Here is a 23,343-nt window from a genome sequence, read left to right on the forward strand (position 1 = left end):
CGGCGGGCCTCCTTCCGGTTGCGCCTGCGCAGTGGGCGCCGGTGGCGACCATGGACGCCCTGTGGGCCGCGCTGGAGGAGGTGGCGCTGGAGGGGCTGGACGGCATCACCCCGGGAGCCCTCTGGGAGCGCCTGGCCGCCCGCGTGCCACCCTTCCCGCTCGCGCCCCTCGGAGCCCAGACCCGGGCGCTGCTCTGGGCCTCGCTGGCCGCCCACCCCCAGCTCCGCTTCGCCCTCCTCCCCGAGCCGCGCCCCCCGCTCCACCTCTACGACCGGTGAGCCAACTTGGGCCCTTCCTCCAGGTGTTTTGGACTCCAACTCCCACCATTCCTAACAGCCTCAGGCCCCTTCCTTTTCCCTCTCAGCCGCTTAAGCTGGTAAACACCCGAAGACCCACAGGCTGAGAATCACTAATCTAGGCAATTATGACATGGAGTTAAAAACATATTAATATAAATATTAAAATCACATAATCCAGAAACCATAGTCCAAGGCTGTTCCAAATGTTAAATAATCAATTGCACATAATCCCTAATAATTGGGAAGGCTGACTTGGCCACGGTAGTACACGCTTTGGTTACATCCCATTTGGATTACTGCAACGCTCTCTACGTGGGGCTGCCTCTGAAGACTGCCCGGAAGCTGCAATTAGTCCAACGCGCGGCAGCCAGATTACTAACGGGTGCTGGGTACAGGGAGCACACAACTCCTTTGTTGCACCAGCTCCACTGGCTGCCAATTAGCTTCCGAGCACAATTCAAAGTGCTGGTTTTGACCTACAAAGCCCTAAATGACTCTGGCCCAGTTTACCTGTCTGAATGGATTCTCCCCTACAAACCATCAAGGTCCTTAAGATCATCCGGGGGGGCCCTGCTCTCGGTCCCACCACTGTCACAATTGCGGTTGGTGGGGACGAGAGACAGGGCCTTCTCGATGGTGGCCCCTCGGCTTTGGAATGCCCTCCCTCTGGAGATTAGAACCACACCCTCCCTCCTGACGTTCAGAAAACTAACAAAGACCTGGTTTTGGGACCTGGCCTTTGATAACTGAGTCAATGTGGGCTTATATGGAAGAAGCATGACTAACTGTGAACTACGACTAATGTTCTGACGACCTGGCTTATATATATCTGTGATGTTGATGATGTATATTGTATACTGTTCATTGAAATATGTTTTTAATGTTTTTTGATAATGCATTGTGTGTTGTAAATTTGTATTTGACACATGTTGTGAACTGAATCTGAGTCCCTCTCGAAGTGAGAAGATCGGTATAAAAAAAACCTCTAAAAAATTTTTAAAAAAATTCCTTGCATTGCTTACTGCCCAAAGGCTTGGTCCCATGCCAAGTTTTTACTTTTTTCTGAAGGCCAGGAGGGAGGGCGCTGATCTAATTTTGTTGGGGAGGGAGTTCCATAGTCGAGAGGCCACCACTGAAATGGCCCTGTCTCTCGACCCCACCAGCCGCACCTGCGAGGGAGGTGGGACTGAGAGCAGGGCTTCCCAGGACAATGTTAACCTCTGAGATGGTTCATAGAGGGGGATATGTTCAGACACTTGGAATTATGTTGGAAGCAGACTGGCAGCCTGTGGAGCCTATATTTTAAAAATGTGCTTGTTCCAACTTTCATACAAATTCAACTTAAGAACAAATCTATAGAACAGCGGTTCTCAACCTGGGGGTCGCAACCCCCAAGGGGGTCGTTTGGCCATTTTAGAGGGGTCGCGAGGCTGCCTCCTTTAGCCCCGCCCCCTCGTCTTTGGCCCAACCCCCAAGGCTTTGTGCAAGGCTAGGCCTAGCGTGAAGGAGCCCTCACCTGCCTCGCGCTCTTGCTGGTCAGCAAGAGCACGGGCCAGGCAAGGGCTCATTTGCGCGAGGCCTGACCTTGCACAAAGCCTGCCTCACCTGCTTTGCACTCTCGAAAATAATTTTATGGTTGGGGAACACCACAACATGAGGAACCATATTTAGGGGTCACAGTTTTAGAAAGGTTGAGAACCACTGCTGTAGAACCTCTCTTATTTGTAACTTGGGGACTGCCTGTATACATTAAGAAGAGGAACAAATATAATAACAACAAAAGTAGTAGTAGTAATAATGTGTTCACACACACACCTTTTCCTCACAGCTCCAGGCAGGGTAAAGTATAGCTAGAAGGACTTCTGTTACACACCTACAGGACAGATTAAACCACTGCTATTAGTCCTCTAGTGTGTTTTCGAAACCCAGGGAGGCTGAGCAAAGTCCACTCTGTTCTCCTGGATTCAGGTATGAAGAAATTAACCCCGATACGGGGATCCTGGAAAGCAAGAGGGACCCTTCCCCCTTTGAGGACATCTATCCTGTCCACATCATCTTGGACCACAGTGAAGGCATCCAGGGGTCCTGCCGCTACTTCCATGAGAGGCTGGACATTACAGAGCAGGTCCGGACTAGCGACCTGCGGCCCTGCTGCACTTATGAGGAGGCCCATGAGAAGTGAGTGGGGCACCTTGGGGCCTTGGCCTTTTGCCACTTGTGGTGTGACTGTGATGAAGTCTCGGAGTGCGAACCAGCACTGAGACTTGTCTTGTGGCCCTTTAGGTGGGGAGAGCGGCTGGTGCTGGTGGCCTCCCAGGTGCTGCGGCAACGGACCCTGATTGGATGGGAGGGTGACCCGGACCTCAAGCTCCCCGACTTCTCCTACTGCATTCTGGAGCGCCTCGGAAGAGCGCGATGGCAGGGAGAGCTCCAGAGGGACCTCAGCACCGCCTTCAAGTAAGAAGTCATGGTCAACAGGTGGATCTTTGCTCCATTTATTGCCAAGGGAAGGAATAATAATAAGTGTGGTGGCAGGGGAGCTCCAGAGGGACCTCAGCACCACTTTCAAATAAGAAGTCATGGTCAGTAGGTGGATCTTTGCTCCATTTATTGTCAGAGGAAGGACATATTATTATTATTATTATTATTATTATTATTATTATAGTAATAACAACCTGCCTCTCCCTGAGGCTTGAGATGGGATACAACACAATTAAAACGAGATAAAACACTGTTAAAAAACATGCAGCAATCTACACAAAGTTAAAATATAAGTTAAAATCCATTGTTAAAGTGTAGATTGGAATTCACAACATGAAATTGTGAATATGAGTCCCTGTCTCCAGCCTGGAGAGGACTCTCTGCATGAGAGGCTGCTATTCTGTTGTCTTGTCCAGCTCTGACATTTTGTGGCATTTTTATGCCACTGTGTTTGTGTTTGTTTCCACCTGAGATTTAATCAGTAAAGTTGGAAAATCTTTCTCTTTCTTCCTTTTCTTAACTCTTATTTCTTTGCTTCCATTCACTCTACACCTGCTTCTCTATTTTTGCATTTTAGTTTAGATTTGTAAGAATATATACCATAGAAGCCATTTTTGTATTAGATCAATGAAGAAGACAATAACAAAATATGTTTAAAATATCCTTTCTTTATATCCACTCTTTTACCCTTCCACACTTCCCATGTTGTATTGATAGGATTATACTTTTTTTTGAAAGCCTTGATTGGCTCCCAGTTTGATGCCAGAGATGCAGATACCAAAAGCATTCTTTAACGCAATGTTTCTCAATCTTCCTAATTCCGCGACTCCTTCATACAGTTCCTCATGTTGTGGTGACCCCCAACCATAGAATTATTTTCACTGCTACTTCATAACTGTAATTTTGCTACTATTATAAATTGCAATGTAAATATCTGATAGGCAGGATGTATTTTCATTCACTGGACCAAATTTGGCACAAATACCTGATACGTCCAAATTTGAATACTGGTGGGGTTGTGAGGGGTTGATTTTGTCATTTGGGAGTTTTAGTTGCTGGACTTTATAGTTAACCTACAATCAAAGAGCATTCTGAACACCACCAACAATGGAAATGTACGAGTCTTAGCACACCGATCTCCCAACAGAAAATACTGGAGGGGTTTGTGGGCATTGACCTTATGTTTGGGAGTTGTAGTTGCTGGGATTTATAGTTCACCTACAATCAAAGAGCATTCAGAACCCCACCAACAATAGAATTGGGGCAAACTTTCCACACAGAACCCCCATAATGAACAGAAAATACTGTGTTTTCTAGCGGTTTTTGGTGACCCCCTTGAGACCCCCCAGGGGTCCCAACCCCAGGTTGAGAAATGCTGCTTTAATGGCATGCGTAAGCTTCTCGATGGAGCTACTCTGTTTTTTAAATTTTCAAGGCCAGCTTAGCTTTTTAAGTCTGTTAAGATGAAGGCTACCCATATGTCTTCACAGGGTGGATGCTGGGAAGCTTCACTACCACCGGAAGGTGCTGGACCGGAATGGGCTCATCTCCATGCAATCCCACGTGATCCGGTTGCCGTCAGGGGGCCAGCAGTACTCCATCCTTCTTCTCCTGACCCGCTTCCATGTTGACAGGTATCTGCCCACATCAGGGAGGAGGAGAACTGGGCCCTTCCCTCCTTCAGTGATTCCCTACAACACCTTTGGGTTTTAGGAGGAGCAAATATGATATCCTGATGGAGAAGCTCTCCAGCATGCTAAGCAGTCGACCAAGTCGAATGGAAACGCTGGGAAACATCAAGGAGGAGCTGGTGAGTGGTTGGTCTCTCTCCGGTTTTCCCTCCATTGTCTTAGCACTGCCTGCCCTCTGGACTCCAGGGGAAGTGTCTATAGAGGGAAAGAGCTGCTTCACAAGGGCCTCATTCAGGAGGGAACACTGGAGAGTGGTCTTCCCAGCAGGAGGCCCCAAGGCTTGGTCACAGCCTTCCTTATTAGAGACCAAAAGGACAGCCTTGCCTGTTTCTCTCATTACAGGGTGTTTGTGAGAAGACCTCTAAGCGCCTCTGCCAGTACATGCTGAACGCTGGCTTGGGCAAGATCGTGTCTGTCCCCTTACAGGATGTCAGCCCAAATAAGGGCCCCTTCAAGACAAAGAAGGGTAAGAGAGTCCTGGATGAGTGTGTGCATTTTCACAGTGCTGTTTTCATTTGTTCATTCCTGGAACTGTCTGAGCTGTGAATTTGCTCTCAGGAACCGACGTTGTGGTCCGTTGCCTGAAGCTGGTGAAGGAGTTTCGGAAGAAGGTGGACGATTACCACGATGAGGAGGACGAAGAGCTGATCAATAAAAGTGTGCAGCCAGTGGACATTGTATATGAGAGGGACATGCTGTCACAAGCGTACGAACTGAGTAGGTGATGCACTTTGGGGGGGGGGGGGGGGACTTCCCAAGGCATGCATTCCCCTGCCCTGCCTACCTCTTTCTTGGTGAAGCCATTCCCTTTTCAAGTTGCAAGCATCTGGCCTTCCATGGCTACCTCTCCCCCTGAGAATCCAGGCTTCAATGTGTTGTCGAAGGCTTTAATGGCTAGAATCTCTGGGTTGCTGTGAGTTTTCCGGGCTGTATGGCCATGTTCCAGAAGCATTCTCTCCCGTACATCAAGAGAACCATGGACTGCCAAGGGAAGCTGATGAAGAAACATAACCTACAAACAATCTACAGACCCACCAAGAAAATGCTTCGTTCAGCAAAGGACAAGGGATCCTCTCACCTCTGCAGGAGTCTACCGTATGCCATGCAGCTTTGGACAAGTCTACATAGGGACCACCAAATGCAGCAGCATTGCCCAAACACGAATCAAGGAACATGAAAGGCACTGCAGACTACTCCAACCAGAGGAGTCAGCCATAGCACCTTATGAATCAACCTGGACACAGCATATTATTTGAGAACACAGAAAAGCTGGACCACTCTAACAACCACCATGTCAGACTACACAGAGAAGCCATTGAAATCCATAAGCATGTTGACAATTTCAACAGGAAGGAGGAAACCATGAAAATGAACAAAATCTCACTATCATTATTAGAAAACTCTAGAATCAGGGCAGTAAATAAAGAGCAGCATTCAGAAATCAGGGGAATTTCAGACAGGAACAATCAGGGGCAGCTAAAACCTCTCAACAAGGGATCCCCAGACAGCATCCAGACTTTGAAGCTGCAAAGCCATTCAGTACTAATCAAGGTGGACAATTGCAACATTAACACTTGCCTCAAACAGATAAGAGTTCTTTCTCCCACCCTGGACATTATTCTACAGATGTATAAACCTCACTTCCCTAGTTTCCAACAGACCTCACAATCTCTGAGGATGCCATAGTTGTAGGTGAAACCTCAGGAGAGAATGCTTCTGGAACATGGCCAGACAGCCCGGAAAACTCACATCAACCCAATCCAGGCTTCTTTCCCTGCTCCTTTACTGAACCGTTCAGCCCTGTTGGTTGGTGCTTCACTGTGTCTGGGGATGAGATGATTTTTGCTAAGCAGTTAACCTGGATTTGGGGCACTGTGGGCTTCAGCTTTCTCTTCCTTCGCCTCCTCCTCAGTTGAAAGCTGGGGGACCAAAGGCATTTCCCAGGCGGAACTTCGAGCGGCCATGAATGTGGGGCGGCTGGAAGCGAGGATGCTGTGCCGCCTCCTGGAGAGGTACAAGGTGATCAAGGTAAAGGCTGGCCTCTGCTGCCACAGCTCTGCTTTGTCCTTGCCTTCCTCGCACGAAGGGTTCTATCCTGAGCCTCTTGCAACCAACATCCACCTTGCTCCTTGCTCAGGGATTTATGGAGGATGAAGGCCGGCAGAGGACAACCAAGTACATCACCTGCGCGTTTGCGGAGGAGAGCAACCTGAGCCGGCAGTTTGAGCGGGAGAAGGCCCGCAGCGAGCAGCTGAGCATGGCCAGCGCTTCTGCATCCCAGGAGGACTCCTTGCTGGGAGGAGAGCTTTCCCCAGTGGAGGAGGAAACACTTGTCTCTGAGGAAGAGGAAGAGGAAAGAGAAGGCGGGGGGACAAAGAGTTCTAGCCCTCGGCTGAGGCTGAGTTTCAACGTAGGAGAAAGCTTGGGCCACTCATCACAACTGAAAGGTGCAGTATTGGTTCTGCAAAGAGAAGGGAGGTGAGGGGCATTGGGAGAAGAGCTTGCAGGAAGGCTTGAACAGCACAAATCCATCTCTGCTGTGGCCCTAGCAATGAACAGAGCCTTGGCCAAGGAGGTTTGCAGGAATTTGCAGTTCAGTTGCCTTTCTTCTGAAACCCAGGAGGTGCCAGTTTGGAGTCAGCTGTCTCCTTCAGGCCTCTCTGAATGTCCTAATGAGATTCCTGATCACTTGACAGATGCCGATTCCACTCTGGAGACCCTTGGACAGGAAGCCTCTCTTTCAGACAGTGTGCTGGTTGAGGAGGACGTCGGTGCCATCGCTGTGGTGGAGGAAGTCAGGCCGGAAACTCCCAAAGTAAGAAGAAAGCCCAGTCTGCTTGTGCCCTGCTGGTGCCTTTGGTAGGGTAACCAGGGAGGTCAAGACTGAGCAATGACCCTACAGGTACCTTTTGTAGGGCATTCAGGGAGGACAAGGCTGTGCAATGAGTTGGAACACAGGAAATTTTGGAATGGCTTCCTTCCTGGAGGAGAGCAGGCAACCGGTCAGTGATCGCAACAGGGCTGTGGCAGAGGGGGAGCTCAAGGGTCTGCCTTGCCTTGTGGCTTTTGTATTGGACTCCAGGGTTCAATTGCCTTCAGCCATAGAAGCCCACTGGGGGAGTATGGCAGGTCCCACTCCCTCAGCGTCAAATGGTAGTGGCCAATCTATATCAGCTAGATCTTGTCCAGAACCCTGAAGAGAGAGTCACTATGAATGGAAGGCACATAACACCAAAAAGTGGGGGGTCAGGTGGAAAGGGCTTTTGTGTTCCTGTGGACATCCACCTGGGACCTTCCATCGTCTTGCCCAGAGCCTACTCCTTGCTTTCTGAGGGTTCGCTTGCTGCTTCCCACTCTGCTTAACCAGCCTTTTCTGTCCCTTGGTCAGAAGGGCAGTGATGAGAAGAAGAAAGTCAAGCGCTCACGGACCATGGCGGCAGAGCGGTCGCATGAGACCTACCGCTTGCTGAAGCGGAGGAACCTCATCATAGAGGCCGTCCGGAACCTTCGCCTCATTGAGAGCTTTTTTGCGTAAGTCTGGGGCGGGTTGGGGAGCGGGAATAGGGGACAGGATTATTCCCTCTGCCCCAGTCTCATCTCTCGAGAAAGGCAGATTTCTGTGAAGATGAGCATGGCTTCTTGGTTTGTTTGTTTGTCTACTAATCCCTTTGTGTCACATCCACCTTCACCTGCATTTGTGTGTTGGAAAATTATTTATTTGTTTATTTATTTACAACATTTATATCCTGCCCTTCTCACCCTGAAGGGGACTCAGGGCGGCTTACATAATTTGCATTATTCCATGCCCAAATAACAATTAAAAGCAAACAACAATTTAAAAAAATAAAACAACATATATAATGAGGAGCGGCTTGTGCTCATCACAATGGCATGAGATTCCCCCCTTCCTACTCTCTTTCTCTTCTGGCAAGAAATGCTGTTCCTGCTGAGAGGTTCCTCTGACTGTCTCTCTTCCTCCAGGCTCCAGAAAATGATCATGGATCAGGAGAAGCAGGAAGGAGTCCTGACCCGGTGCTGCAAGAAGTCCATTGTCCGCCTGGTGCAGAAGCTCTCCCAGGAAGGCCTCCTGCGCCTCTACCGCACCACCGTGATCCAGGACGGCATCAGCAAAAAGGTACCTGGCTCTTTGTCTGAAGAATGTGGGCCCACGCTCCCCCTGTGATCCAGCCGAGAGCCTGGGAAGCCATGAACTGGGAGGGCCTTTACTTCTGGTAAAGGCATGGGGGATAGTGTTGGGCGAGTGGACTTATTAACAAAAGACTCTCCCCATAAATGTACAGCAGAGTAACTTATTAGTGGCAGCTTGAGCCAGCACCGCTAGCCCAAAGTGATAAAAAGATCAAAAACACACAGACCAACGTTATCTCTTCCAAAGGAGGCTTTGTTTTGTAGTAAAATAACATAGTTGCACTATTTACAAGAATTAGGTTGCCATAACACAAATAAACAAATACATAGTAGGTTTACACACAGCAGCCTTTATACACTGGAGCTTTACACACGAGGCCTCTCTGAAACCAGGCTTTCTCATATCAGGCTTTCCTCATACTTGATATTTGATTGTGATTATATTGTTGTAATTAAGATGTAGCAGTCTTGCACTGTTACTAATGTAAGCCGTCCTGAGTCCCCCTTCGGGAGTAGAGAAGAAATGGGGTACAAATACAATAAATAAATAAATAACAGTGAGGCCTACCTCACAGAGAAGCCTCCTCACACTGACTGAGGAGTTCACTCACTGAGGTAAACCAACACTAACAGGCTTCGGCCTACTCACCCTCCTCAGGATGACACTGACTTTGACCCACTGACTCTTAACAGGCTTCGGCCTACTAACTCTTTCGGTGCTTGACTCACATTTTTGTAATTACAAATACCTAGTTAATTTTTAATATTTCTGAGAGATGGCCCCAGCATCTTTGTCCCCAGTGGGGCTGCCATTTTCTTCACCCGCACCTTGCTTTACAGGTTGAGTTTGTGGTGGACCCCTCCGTGAACCCCAGCGACCCCCTGGTGAAAAGTGCCATTGAGCAAGTGCGCTTCCGCATCTCCAACTCAAGTACTCTGAACAGGCAGGTTGAAGAAGGAAGGCCTGGGAGAGCAGAAGGAGGCTTCACAGAGTGGGGGGGGGGGGGGGCTAGAAGAGCAGCCTGGGTGATTGTGGTCAGAAGAAGCTCCCTGTGAAGCAGGATGGGCCAAGGGGGTCTGCAGGGCACCCTCCTCCTGTTCCCTGGAAGCCCCAGCTTCCCTTCTTGAGGTCTCCTTGGTGGGAGGGGGCTTGTGTTTCCCTCCTCTAACCATCCAAAGCATGATTGGTGAGGCTTCCTCCCCTCCTGAGTTCCATCTTCCACAGAAGACTCCAGGGAGAAGTGGGAGGTGGCCAGTAGGAGCCATGGCCTGGCAGGTGTTCAAGCAGGGAGCCCCTTGGAAGGGTTGGGCTGGGCCTGCTGGACAAGCCCCTGGAACTGGAGTGTGATCTGCCTCTCCTTTCCTGATGGCAGGACTAAACCCCCGCAGACCCACACGCCTCCGGACTGCCTTGGAGAAGGAAGCCAGGAGGCTGGCACTGGGGACGCCTTGAAGGAGATGGAGGGCCGCTCATCTCCGTGCAAGTCCGGGGAGAAGGCGCAGATCGCAAAGTTCAGCTACCACCCCGAGATAGGTACAGTCAGGGCCTTCTCTGGCTCTCTCTCTATGGGGCTGGGTGACAAGGGCCTTTCCTGACGCTGGCCTCCGCTTGCCTCCAGTGCCAGGCCTGGGCCGCTCCCTGGGCTTCTTGCCCAAAATGCCCCGGTTAAAGATGATCCACATCTTCCTGTGGTACCTCGTCTATGGACATCCCCTGCACCACCTTCGGGACACAAGTGGCAGCAAGGAGCCCGGCACAAGCTCTGAATCCCCACCTGGGCAGAAGGAGCACCAAATGAAAGGCCTGGAAAGACCTGCTGAGGGTTCGGCCCTGGAAGTGGAGGTGGAGCTTGGAGAGCAGGCCGGTAAGGATCCAGTATGTTGTGTGTGTGGAGGGGCCTGTAATGGGAGAGCCGCTGTATTCTCCCTGGAAGCCCATTTCAGCAGTTGGGAGCAGGATTGTGGACGCTTCCTGATGCAGCCCCAGAGCAAAGGATGCATTGCGGAAAACATGCAGCATGCACACATAGACACAGACAAACACAGCCGGTTGGGACTCTGAGGTCACTTCTCCTCCCTGTTTCCTCACAGTATATGTGGACAACGCCTCCTGGATGCGCTACATCCCTCCCCTGCCGTTCCACAGGGAGTTTGGCCATGGATGGGCTCTGGTCAGTGACATCCTCCTCTGCTTGCCACTCTCTCTCTTTGTCCAGATGATGCAAGTCAGCTACAAGGTGAGGGGCCTTCGCTCTGTGGGACTCTGGCTCTGGAGGGGCCTCTTTGGGGCTGGCTACAAGTGGTCCCCCGGTTGTGTCTGCGTTACCATCTGAGAGCAGCAGGCAAAGATCCTTCTCCCCCAGAGGCCCTGCTGGTCAACATATTTCTACTCTTAGGTTTTCTGCCATTGCAAGTAACTTTGTTGTAGTTGCTCAGTTGCCATTCCCAAGTCATGAAAATTTAACTGTAAAAATGGCTTCTAGGTGGATGGCCTGGAGGATTATTTAAATGACGTTTTGAAGAAACACACTCTGATCAGATACCTCCCAAGATCCATCCGACAGAAACTCCTGTACAAGAGGTGAATTATAGCTCATATTTTTTGGGTGGTGTTTAATTTGAGGGGAGAAGGAGTTGGGCGTGGATGAGTACTGATTGTGGATGCTCTTAAATGTAGGCATTTTTTTTTTTTGCAGTGTGTTGTACTCACTCGAGGCCACAACATCCCAGTTGTCAGGCTTCCGAGGACTGTTGGGTGGGGTGAGTTGGGCAGGATTTTAAGAACTGAGGATAGAAGTTTTACTATGACCAAAAAAACAACCAAATGATGATGGCTGACTCAGCAATGGTGTTGACACCAAGACTTCCTTCTTGCCCCTCTCCAGGAGATACATCTTCTGCATTGTGGAATGCCTGCAGCGGCTGTGTTACATGGGGCTGGTACAGTTTGGCCCCACAGAGAAATTCCAAGAAAAGGACCAGGTGATTTATTTCTGAGGCAGCGAGGTGCAGGGACCATTGGGGTCAGATGCTCTGCCTTGAAACCTAGGGAGCGGCCTTGAGCAAGAAGTCATACTCTCTCAGCCTCAGGAAGGCACTGGCTGGTGAACCGCATCTCTGTATACGAACCCCCACGATCCCTTCGGTCATCTGGAGAGGCCCTGCTCTCGATCCCACCAGCCTCGCAGGCACGATTGGTGGGGACGAGAGAGAGGGCCTTTTCGGTGTTGGCCCCTCGACTCTGGAACTCTCTCCCTAAAGATATCAAACAGGCCCCAACTCTGGCAGTCTTTAGGAGGAGTTTGAAGATGTGGTTGTTCCAGTGTGCCTTCCCGGAATAATGATCCCATTGCACTTTGTCCTCCAAGCACTTTATATTTTTAGGTCTGCTTGTTTGCCCTTCCACAAACGCTACTATCACCTTTTCGCCCATGTCCCAGCATTATTCCCCATTTTAACTTTACATTTGGCCTTCCCACTGTTTTTAATTGTGTGTTGTCTTATTGCTAATGTTGAATGTTTTATTGTCTATGTTTTTATTTAATTGCTTGTACTGTTGTTGTTATTATTATTACTTGTACTGTTGTATTTGGGCTCGGCCTCATGTAAGCTGCACCGAGTCCCTTGGGGAGATGGTAGTGGGGTATAAATAAAGTGTTATTATTATTATTTATTATCTTGCCATGAAAACCCCAAGATGGAACAAACCACCCCAAAGTTTAAGACAGAGGTGGCAGGAAAGAATGCAGAGGGCTCCCTAAGAGCTGTCAACTGTCCCTGGGGCAGATCCCTGACGTGGGTCTTGTGGGTTCCTCTGCAGGTGTTTGTCTACCTGAAGAAGAAGGCCTCCATTGTGGACACCACTGTCTGCGAACCCCACTACAACTTGGCCCAAAGCAGCCGCCCCTTCGATAGGCGCCTCTACGTCCTGAACTCCCTGCACGATGTGGAGAACTTCTGGTTCGACTTGCAGTGTGTCTGCCTCAACACCCCACTAGGTATCCGTCTTGCCACTGTCCCTCAGCCTCCAAGCCCCACTGCTCTCTAGGTCCCCGCCAGGGCCACTTGGAGCATTCTGTGGCTTTTCTGGCTACTCTCCTAACCTTTGACGGGGTCCTCCTGCTACCTTCAGGAATCGTCCGCCACCCGCGGGTCAAGCGGAGCGGGGCCCAAGCCGAGGAGGCTGGCACTGTCCTGGATGCAGCCCTGGAGCAAGAGTCGGCCGCCCATAAGCACAACCTGGAGCGCAAGTGCGCCATGCTGGAGTACTCCACGTGCGTCTCACCTGAGGTTCAAACTGGGCTTCTTCTCAGGGAAAGAAATATTAAAATTAACTGGGTATTTTTGATTACAAAAGTGTGAGTGAAGCACTGAAAGAGTTAGTAGTGCCATCCTGAGAGTGAGTAGGCCGAAGCCTGTTAGAGTTAGTGGGCCAAAGGTAGTGCCGTCCTGAGGAGAGTGAGTAGGCCAAAGCTTGTTAGAGTTAGTGGGCCAAAGGTAGTGACCTCCTGAGGAGAGTGAGTAGGCCGAAGCCTGTTAGAGTTAGTGTACCAAAGGTAGTGCCGTCCTGAGGAGAGTGAGTAGGCCGAAGCCTGTTAGAGTTAGTGTACCAAAGGTAGTGCCGTCCTGAGGAGAGTGAGTAGGCCGAAGCCTGTTAGAGTTAGTGTACCAAAGGTAGTGCCGTCCTGAGGAGAGTGAGTAGGCCGAAGCCTGTTAGAGTTAGTGTACCAAAGGTAGTGCCGTCCTGAGGAGAGTGAGTAGGCCGAAGCCTGTTAGAGTTAGTGGGCCAAAGGTAGTGCCGTCCTGAGGAGAGTGAGTAGGCCGAAGCCTGTTAGAGTTAGTGGGCCAAAGTTAGTGCCGTCCTGAGGAGAGTGAGTAGGCCGAAGCCTGTTAGAGTTAGTGTACCAAAGGTAGTGCCGTCCTGAGGAGAGTGAGTAGGCCGAAGCCTGTTAGAGTTAGTGTACCAAAGGTAGTGCCGTCCTGAGGAGAGTGAGTAGGCCGAAGCCTGTTAGAGTTAGTGGGCCAAAGGTAGTGCCGTCCTGAGGAGAGTGAGTAGGCCGAAGCCTGTTAGAGTTAGTGGGCCAAAGTTAGTGCCGTCCTGAGGAGAGTGAGTAGGCCGAAGCCTGTTAGAGTTAGTGTACCAAAGGTAGTGCCGTCCTGAGGAGAGTGAGTAGGCCGAAGCCTGTTAGAGTTAGTGGGCCAAAGGTAGTGCCGTCCTGAGGAGAGTGAGTAGGCCGAAGCCTGTTAGAGTTAGTGGGCCAAAGTTAGTGCCGTCCTTAGGAGAGTGAGTAGGCCGAAGCCTGTTAGAGTTAGTAGGCCAAAGTTAGTGCCGTCCTGAGGAGAGTAAGTAGGCCGAAGCCTGTTAGAGTTAGTAGGCCAAAGGTAGTGCCGTCCTGAGGAGAGTGAGTAGGCCGAAGCCTGTTAGAGTTAGTGGGCCAAAGCTAGTGTTGTCCTGGGGAGTGTGAGGTAAACCTCTGCCTGAGAGAATCCTCTCTGTGTGAGAGATCACCTCAGTGGAAGAATAGGCCTGATTGTTAGTAGGCCTGATTGTGAGGTAGGCCTTAGTCTATGAGATGGCAGAGTATGAAGAAGGCCTGATGTGAGAAGCTTCGGTTTAAGAAGCTCCAGGTTGAAGGCCTCATGTGTAAAGCCCTATGTGTAAAGCTCCAGTATAAAGGCTGCTGTGTGTAGAAAAGCTACTGTGTGAAGCTCCAGTATAGGTTAGTTGTGTTTATCTGCATGTGGAAGAAACCCAGCATGGAAACAAAGAAGGAAGTATAAAGGACTTTATTTGTGTTGTGGTAACCTTGTTATTGTAAATAGCAAGTCCCCCTCCCCCACTCCCTTCTCCTCCCCTATAATGGGTTATGCCCCACTTCCAGGTCTTTCAGAGCAGGGTTGTAGGGCCAGCAGTCTGACTCCTCCTTGCTTCCCATGAGAGAAGCGAAGCCCTGCTGGAGGCTTCTGTTGTGGAATTCATGTGTGTGTCGCTCTGAAAGGAGCTGCTTCCCTGACTGTGGTCTTCTCCTTCCGCTTCTCCCCAGAGGAAGCCGAGAAGCGCAGGACGATGGGTCGATCCCTGGAGATGGGCTGGGAGCAGGAGGGCTGGATTCCAGCTTTTACAGCCACTTGAAACGCAATTGGATCTGGACAAGTTACATTATTAAGACAAAAAAGGTGAGTTCTTCCGCCGCACCTTCATTAAGGGACTATTGTTTTTGAAGCCTACTTTGCAGTCCCTCCCTCCTTCCCTCCCTCCCGCTCACCATGCTTCTGCTTCCTTGCCAGGAGAACATGGCATCCGAAGTGGGGCACACAGTCCGGCTTCAGACCTTCCTGACCAAACGCTCCCTGCCACTGGCCACAAGAGGTGAGAAGGCACAGTGTGTGTGTGTGGGGGGGGGGGGGGTGCTGTCCTATGGGCTGTGTTCCTTCCCTTTGCAGGAGGTCTCATCCAGGCTTTTCCCGGTGCCTTTCAGGGGAAAATGGCGCTTCCTGGGGAGCTGCTCTGGCTGGTGCAGACCCTGCTGTGCAGAAGGAGGACCTGGAGGTCGGAAAGGAGGCAGCCTTGAACCGGAACAAGAGGGTGAGGGGCGGGAAGAGCCAGAAGAGACGACGGCCGAAGAAGGAAGTGGTGAAGAAGGCCAAAAAGAAGAAGAGAAAGAAGGGTGAGGGCATCCACTGGGGCAACTGGGATGGGCAGCAGGATTGTTTGAGATGCATTTTAAAAGGGCAAAACTTCCCCTCAGGCCGAGAGAGTATAACTTGCTCAATACAATTGTTGATGGAATGGACTTATTAACAAAAGACCCTCCCCATGAATGTACAACAGAGTAACTTAGCAGCAGCATGGCCCAGCACCAGTTACCCAAAGTGATAGAAAGAACAAAAATACACAGACCAATATTATCTCTTCCATAGGAGGCTTTTCTTCAAAATGCAATAATATGGTTGCACTATGTACAACAACAAGGTTTCAGTAACGCAAATAAACAAATACACAGTAGCTTTACACACAGCAGCCTTCATACACTGGAGCTTTTTCGCATGAGGCTTCTCTCACACAGAGGTTTATCTCGAACTGCTGAGGACAACATTAGCTTTGGCCCACTAACTCTTAACAGGCTTCGGCCTACTAACTCTTTCAGTGCTTGACTCACACTTTTGTAATCAAAATTACCCAGTTAATTTTTAATATTTCTGACAAACAACCATTTGAGAATGTATGTGCCATTAAAAAATGTATACCCGAGCAGTGCCAGGTACTTAAGCTAGTAGTTGGTATATAAAAGCCACCATCAGAAAACCCATAGATATAATACAACAGAGCAAAGGGAACCAGAAAGTTAAAGAGTGGAATAACATGGAACACCCTCCAGAAATATAAAGTTCTTTCCCTCGACTGGAAATACCCTGAATGACTTCCTAATGTGACCACTCCATAACTGGGAATCCACTGGGTAAAATAGCCCCTCCTGAGCCTCTCCTGACCATCTGCCCCTTCTCTTTCTTGAAGGCTGTCACCTTTTTTTCTGTTGGGCCCTTGCGCAAGCTGTCAGGCTCTTGGTGGCCAGAACACCCTTCGCCTTGGGACCAGATGGGAGGGACTTGGGTTCCCAGCCCACCCTGCAGTCCCTCCGAAACCCTGTTTCTCTGATCCAAAAACAACACCCATATGACACCGAACCCACAAACAATGTGTTGGCAATTCAGTTGGTTGGCTGGACAGTCACTTTCTCTCTGTCTCTCTCCTTCGCTCTCTCTGTTGCCGGCCCTTCCCCAGATGGGGGCTCTGCAGAGAAGAGCAAGAAGCTGCGCTACCATGATGAAGCGGACCAGAGCGCCTTGCAGCGGATGACCCGTCTGAGGGTCACTTGGACCGTCCAGGAAGACAGCCTTCTGATGCTTTGCCGGATTGCCAGCAACGTCCTCAACGCCAAGGTGAGCTGGGGAGGGGGGGAGGGGGCTACTTTATGCCTGGAAGCAAAGGGAGTGGCTCGTTGGCGGCCTAGAGACTGACTGGGGCTTCCATTGCAGGTGAAGGGGCCGTTCGTCCCATGGCAGGTGGTCAGGGACATCATGCATAGCAGCTTTGAGGAGTCCTTGGACAAAACCTCTCATTCTGTGGGGCGCAGGGCGCGCTACATTGTCAAGAATCCCCAAACCTACCTCAACTACAAGTGAGAGACCTCCCTCCCTTGCGATGCCATCCTGTGGAGTCGGGAGCATTGTTCCCGAGGTCCCTGCCTTTCCCTGGTCCTTTCCCTCCTCTGGGTTTCCCTTCCAGGCACAGAGTCCTGGCTCCCTGAGTGGCACGTGGGTGGGTTAATGCTCCCTGGGAGGAAACTAGTTCTCAGGCCTATCCTTTTCCCAGGGTCTGCCTGGCAGAGGTCTACCAAGACAGGGCTCTGATTGAGGACTTCATGAGCAGGAAGAACAACTACCAGAACACCAAGGTCAGGGTGTCCCCTGCTCCCCTCCCCCACTTTCCCTCTATGCATTTTGCCTTGGAGGAGGGCATCACGGGAAGGTAGAGTGACCCTTGCAGGTGGCCAAAAGTGGGTTCTGGTCAGGAAGTGGCCTGCTCCTCTTTTGTGTCAAAAGGTTTGCTCAGAAGAGTTCAAGGAGTTTGTGGAGCGGCTGAAGGAGAAATTCAGCTCTGCGCTGGGCAACCCCCGGCCGGTCATCCCAGACACCCTCCAGGAGCTTTTCCGCAGGTAACTCTGTCTCCCTCCCTCAATGCCATTGTTCTTTGGCTGTGCTTCCTGAGAATCCCTCCTTGGGCTTCTGAGTGGGTGTTTTTCATGCCCCTTTCAGAGTGGCCTGTGGGGACAGGCACTGGGGGTCGTAGGTGCAGAGCAACTGCCCTCTGATTGGGAGGAAGATGGCCGAGCATTTGGATGACCAGAAATTGGTCATTTGTGTGTCCCTTTCCCTCCTCTGGCCACACCCAGGTTCCGTGTCCTGGCCATTGGAGATGAGACGAGCCAAAGCAAGAAGGACGATGTCCTGAGCAGGTAAGGCCAACAACAACAACAATAGCAACACCAACAACAAAAACTTTATTTTTATACCCCACCACTATCTCCCCGAAAGGACTCAGGGTGGCTGACATGCAGGACCAAGCCCAGAGGAAACAACAAAGTTTTAAGAACTAGAACACAGTTAAAACAAAATAACATAAAACAACCTAATTAAACAATTAAAAACAGCAAGGTATAAAAACATCATTAAAATGTATCAAAAGCAACCTTAACAACCAATAACCAGGGATATGATGGGCATGATCAGAATTAGAAAGGGCTGAGCATGGACTTGTGCAAAGAGCAGTGTATGGGGCCAGGGCTGGGGGTAAAGTACTAAGTAGAATCTATTGATCAATTAGGGCTGGACATACATGAACACGGGCCTACCCATCATGAAATGTACACTGGAACATCCAGGTTTTCAGGTTGTTCTTAAAGGGCGGGAGTGCAGCTATTATGCGATGAAATATTTTATTTGTCTGCCCAAGAAATGAGTTTCACTGTGTGTTTGTTCCTCTGTGTCCCAACAATATACTCAATACACATGTGGTATTGTAGTCCACCTCCTGCGGAAGGCGGACAGAGTGGGGGCTAGCCTAATCTCCCTTGGGAAGGAGTTCCACCACCGAGAACCCCCCCCCCATCCCCACTAACAGTGCTTATGACAGTGATGGAAGTGAGAGGAAGGCCTTCCCGGCAGATCTTGGAGCCCACGCCAGTTCATAGGGGGAAATGCGGTTGCGGAGATAGCCAGAGCCCTAGCAGACTCTCCATCCGTTTCTTTGCTGTTCCTTTGGTGTGGATCTGGGGGCCTGGCCTGCCGGCCTGCCTGCCTGTGCCCTGCCTGCTTCAAAGAAGCATTTTTGATGAAGTTTAAATGAAGCTGAATAAAAATCCAGCAGCAGACCAGGTTTGCCTTCTTCTGCAGCATCAATGACATTCACTTCCTGGTGCTCCAGAACCTGATCCAGAGCACCTTGGCCCTCTCCGACAACCAGATGAAGTCCTTCCAGTCCTTCCAGGTAAGAGACAGCCTCTCTGGAGCCCGCATGGTCTTCTCTCGCTTGTGGACGGAAGACATCCCCAGGAGGAACCTAGAAGGGCCTCTAAGGGGCTGGGAAGCAGGCACAGATAGAGGCTCTCCTCAGGCGGGGCATTTGCCGTTCCTCGGAGCCAGATGTGGCAAAGGGCCTTGGCTCTAGGAGAGGTCTCCTGAGTCCCAAAGTGGGGGAGGGAGGGAGGCAAGGATCTGCCAGAACAGAGGTCCAGCTGGTTGTGCTTGCAGACCTTCCGCCTCTACCGGGAGTATCAGGACGAGGCCCTGGTGAAGGCCTTCCTGGAGTGCCAGAAGAGGAGCCTGGTGAACCGCCGGAGGGGCAACCACAGCCTGGGGCCCAAGAAGAACCGAGCCCTCCCCTTTGTCCCCATGTCCTACCAGCTCTCTCAGAGCTACTACAGGTCCGTGCGATGCTTCCCTCCCTCCCCCTGCTTCATGCAGAATGTGGCACCTCTGCACAGCTTTTGGGTGGAGAGGCAGCCAATATCCCCAGTAATCACCCCTGCCCCATGCTGTGTCCCTCCCAGCAGAGTGAAGAGCAATGGGTCATTTTCTATTCTTCCTTGCAGGGTCTTCACCTGGCGCTTCCCTACCACTTTGTACAGTGAGGCCTACCAGTTCCTCTTGAAGCTCAAGGAGGCGGGGAAGGGGGACCAGGCCTCCAGCTTTTCCTTCAAGGACCAGGACGTTCCCTCTGCCCCCGAAATGGTGACTTTCCCCGTGGACGGCCCCGGAGGTTACTGCGCAGCCATCCTGGCCCTTTTCTGCCTGGGCCTGGTCTCTGTGGAGGTCACCATCCCGGAACAGATTGTGGTGGTGGACAGCACCATGGTGGAGAACGAGGTCGTGAAAAGGTCAGGGCCAAAAACATGGGGAGGGGAGGGGAGGGGAGGGGAGGGGAGGGGGAGAGCAGGGCTTCCTTAATTGCAGACCTTTCCTGCCAGGTGAGGAGGTCAAGCCGGGGGTGTCTCAAAGTGATCTACCTGGGCCTTTCTTGAGGGCCACTGCTCCTTCTTCCCTGCTTTTGCTCTGCTCCTTGCAGCCTGGGGAAAGAGGGCCTGGAGGAGGAAGAGGAGGAGGAGGAGGAAGAAGAGGAAGACGACGCAGAGGAGGGAGGTGGGTCTAGCAAGCACCAGATTGAGGTGAAAGCGCACCAGGCCTCGCACACCAACTACCTGCTGATGCGCGGCTACTACGCCCCAGGGATCGTCAGCACCAGGAACTTGAGCCCCACCGACAACATTGTGGTCAACTCCTGCCAAGTAAAAGTCAAGCTGCGGGAGACCCCGGCCCCAGGCAGCCTCATTGGCCAAGGTCAGTCGTTTGGGAAGGACAGCCAAATGGGGAAAGGGGGTCCTCTCAGTCAGCCCTTTTGCTGATGTTTGGGGTAGGTGACCTACGGATGGACAGGGCTTCCTTGTGTGGCCCCTTGGCTGACGACACTACCTTTTCAGAGCCGTTGGACCTGGAACGCATGCCAGTGGGGGCCACCTGCCTGCCCCCCTCATTCACCAGGAGGTTCACTGCCCAGGAAGCAGGAGGAGGAGACCTGGCTGCCCTCCCGCAGGCCCTGGAAGGCCTCTCCTATGGCCCTGGGGATGTTAGGGCTGCCCTGGAGGTCTTCCACGAGGTAGAGGCTGCCTCCCACTTCGGGGTCCGCAAGGTGGACCTGGCCAGGAGGTTCCAGACTTATGAAGAGCCCACTGCGGAGCGGACCCTGCTCTTGCCCCAGTACCTTAAGGTTCGTTGGTTAGTCCATGAAGGGAAGGCGATAAGCGGAAAGTGCAGACCCTCGTTGGTGGGTCTGTAGGCTTAGGAGAAGCTTGTGTTCCCAGGACGTTTGCCTTTAAAGCCCTCATTGTGTGTGTTTGTGTGTCTTTTTCTCTCTTCAACCTTCAGGACCTCCTAGATCTGGCGCAAGTGCTGGAAGTGGGGGGCAGCTCCCCCCGCCTGGTGGCCAGGAGATTCGCTGACCCTTGGCTCTTGCACTCAGTGTACCTCAGGGAGGAGGACCAGGAGGAAGAAGAGAGGGAGGGCCCAAGCCAACGGGTCAAGGACCTGGATTCGCCCCAGGAAGGGAGTGTGCCCACCAGTATCAGGGAGGAGGAGCGGGAGGGGCTCAAAAGGGCCGCCCCTTCCCCTCCTGCAGCAGAGGAGGGGTCAGGAAGTAAGAGGCCAAAGGTGGAAGTAGTCACAGAAGAGGAGAGCGAGGCTGCAGCCACAGAACTCCATTTGGAAGAGCCTCCGCAGGCCACTAGGGCAGGGGCCCTTGGAGAGTCAGGGGCAACCGAGGACAGCAGCTGCACTAGTGCCGTGGGAGAGGAGATCCGTTCTAGTGAGGAAGAGGAGATGCCCCCGAATGGCACGGGTTGCAAGGAGTCCAACCCAGGTCCAAATGGAGCTCACCATGCCCAACGGGATCCCGGCTCTGGACCTTTTAGTGGTAAGGCCCTGGAAAGGAATGGCAGCCTGTCTCTCCTGAAGAGTCAAAGCCCATCTTCTTGCGAATGGAGAGGTAGGGACGGTGGAAGGTCTGGCCAAGGGCCCCAAACAAAGCAGCCTTGGGGAAGGGAACCCTGTGGCTCCAATGCCATCCCCACTGAGGGCCTTCTGCACTCCTCTGCCTTGCTGGTTGTTGTACAGCTGTTCAAGGTGGCACTGCCTCTGGTCAGCTGGAGCGGCCAAGCTCAACATTGGTGGCTGAGATTGACACAGTGCCCAGCCAATGAGGGGAGGGGAGAGGCAGTGTTGTGTTTTTATTATCTGGATGCTCATTTGATTTCTCCTTCTTCCTGGAATATTCTGCAGGGAAGGGAGGCCCAGCTGAGCAGGAAAGGTGAGTGAGCAACAACATGATGGGCCCTGCCTTGCCCTGAGCAGAGTGGGCCCAGCAGGAAGGAGGGAAGGAGGGAGGGTCCAATCCCCACAAAGGCTCCAGGTAGCCATCCAAACAAGCCATTTTGTTTGTCACATAAATTGTTTTTTAAAGTTGCTTGGGGTCTTCAGGAGGGGCACTTTTGATGGAGCCACACAGCCAGCTCCATCAGGAACTACTGTATGGGTTTTATTGACTGTTTGGGTTTTTTTAATTCACTGCCCTCAGGTACTTACTCTGTCACTAGTGGGAAATCTGGGAGTGGGGAGCCTAGAGGGATGGAGGACACTTGCTTCTATGGGAGGGAGGGAGGCCCGGCTGGGATCCCCCCACTTTGATGACTGTTCTCCCTCTCCTTAGGGCCAGGCAAAGGGTCTCCTTCATGGGGCGCCCATGGCGCACGGTGGACGGGAGCCTGAACCGTCCAGTCTGCAAGGGCATCATGGAGGGGGTGCTGGGCCACATCCTCACTCGGCCTGGGATCACTGAGGCAGCTTTGCGGCACCACTACCTAGGCGTCCTGCAGCCCCTGGCCCTCCGGGAGATCCTGCAGGTGTGTCCAGCCCTCCATCCAGCCCCTCGGCTCCCCTTTCACCCTTCACCGCTGCCTCTTTCCACTCAGATCAAGGGGAGTGGGTGGCTCGTTTTAAGTTTCTGGGTATTACTGTTGCTTAAGAGGGCCCAGCAGAGATAGTATTATCTGAGACCTTTAAGGAACCAACATTTTTTACAAAGCTCAGTTATTACCAGACTTTTGATATGTTTGATATGTCTTAATGGTTTGAAAGACTATTTAATTTATATGTATATATTTTTACAGTTTTATAATATTGTGTTTTACTGTTACATTCTGGCATTGAATTATTGCGATAATTTGTAAGTTGCCCTGGGTCCTCCTCTGGGAGTGCGAAGGGTGGGGTATAAGTACAGTAAGTAAGTAAGTAAGTAAGGTTTGCTAATTGCACAGTGGCAGATAAGGTGCTCCAGAGGGTTACTTACCATGACTGTCCAGAGAATTATTGGTTGCCTTCTCCCCTCTTTGAAATAACTTTATAATGCCTGCTGCCTTTAAAAAGCTCAAAACATTATTAAGGATCCATCTAACCCTAGATATTATTATCTCTTTTTGAATTATTACCATCTGGCAGATGGGATGTGATGATAAAAACAAGGACAAATAGGCTGAGAGAGAGCTTTTATCCTGGAGCTGAGACTATATTGGGCTCTATGTTTTTACACTGATATGTGGCATTTAGGGCTGTGCAATAGTGATTAAAATGTGTAAGGATGGATGTTTTGTAATTCTACATATATAATGAGCATTGGGGTGGCATTTAATTTTATTGTACGATGTACAATGACAATAAAGTTATTCCTATTCTATTCAAGACCCCCAAAATGGCTTTCTCCCCCTCCCTCCCTCTCTCTGCAGGGACTGGAGTCACTGGGCTGCATCCGGAGGCGCTGCCTGGCCCCCCAGCGGCCGGTCTCCCTCTTCTCGGCCCCTGCCCCAGAGGAGGAGAATCCCCCATGGGCTCCCCGCAGGCTGAGCGAAGAGGAGGAAGAGGCCCCCTTTTATGAACCCTGCCTGGAAGCTGCCCTCAAGATGGGGAGAGTATTCCCCTACGAGACCAACTGGAACAAATGGGGCTCGGCTGGGGGGCCCTGATCCCTTGGAAGCCACCTCCTATTTTGTAAATAAAGCAAGAGTGTCTCTTTTACAGAGTCCCTTCTCCTATAATGTTGCTGTGGCATCAAGTGTCAA

The 23,343-nt window shown here is 51.3% G+C and overlaps 1 protein-coding gene across 3 annotated transcripts; it reads left to right on the forward strand.

Moving 5' to 3' along the window:
• The first annotated feature begins 18 nt into the window (after positions 1-18).
• Positions 19-23,299, forward strand: LOC132782049 (general transcription factor 3C polypeptide 1). 3 transcript variants are annotated; one of them, XM_067462520.1, is made up of 38 exons: positions 19-274; positions 2,268-2,477; positions 2,583-2,756; positions 4,271-4,414; positions 4,494-4,590; positions 4,814-4,937; positions 5,030-5,188; positions 6,384-6,499; positions 6,609-6,918; positions 7,168-7,286; positions 7,387-7,473; positions 7,863-8,002; positions 8,453-8,606; positions 9,461-9,564; positions 9,994-10,154; positions 10,240-10,485; positions 10,712-10,857; positions 11,104-11,201; positions 11,506-11,602; positions 12,441-12,618; positions 12,753-12,894; positions 14,665-14,797; positions 14,909-14,990; positions 15,100-15,288; positions 16,404-16,561; positions 16,658-16,800; positions 16,995-17,076; positions 17,225-17,337; positions 17,575-17,637; positions 18,575-18,668; positions 18,932-19,104; positions 19,273-19,557; positions 19,746-20,017; positions 20,158-20,444; positions 20,603-21,146; positions 21,512-21,539; positions 21,939-22,131; positions 23,011-23,299. In XM_067462520.1, exons 1-38 carry the CDS (start codon positions 51-53, stop codon positions 23,245-23,247), a joined length of 6,306 nt encoding a protein of 2,101 aa, XP_067318621.1. In that variant the 5' UTR covers positions 19-50; the 3' UTR covers positions 23,248-23,299. The 3 variants fall into 3 exon arrangements, with proteins under 3 accessions (XP_067318621.1, XP_060642679.2, XP_060642680.2); XM_060786696.2 differs by lacking the exon at positions 7,387-7,473 and having other exon boundaries at positions 7,860-8,002; XM_060786697.2 differs by lacking the exon at positions 7,387-7,473 and having other exon boundaries at positions 30-274.
• The last annotated feature ends 44 nt before the right edge of the window (positions 23,300-23,343 follow it).

Source organism: Anolis sagrei, chromosome Y (genome assembly GCF_037176765.1).
Source record: "Anolis sagrei isolate rAnoSag1 chromosome Y, rAnoSag1.mat, whole genome shotgun sequence".
In the NCBI taxonomy this organism is placed as follows: domain Eukaryota; kingdom Metazoa; phylum Chordata; class Lepidosauria; order Squamata; family Dactyloidae; genus Anolis; species Anolis sagrei.

Excerpts from the sequence above, each read along its gene's own strand:
- LOC132782049 (XM_067462520.1), top strand. The coding sequence starts at position 51 with ATGGACGCCCTGTGGGCCGCGCTGGAGGAGGTGGCGCTGGAGGGGCTG. Across the intron at positions 2,757-4,270 it reads GACCTCAGCACCGCCTTCAA|GGTGGATGCTGGGAAGCTTC; the intron begins GTAAGAAGTCAT and ends ATGTCTTCACAG. Across the intron at positions 14,991-15,099 it reads CCTGCCACTGGCCACAAGAG|GGGAAAATGGCGCTTCCTGG; the intron begins GTGAGAAGGCAC and ends GGTGCCTTTCAG.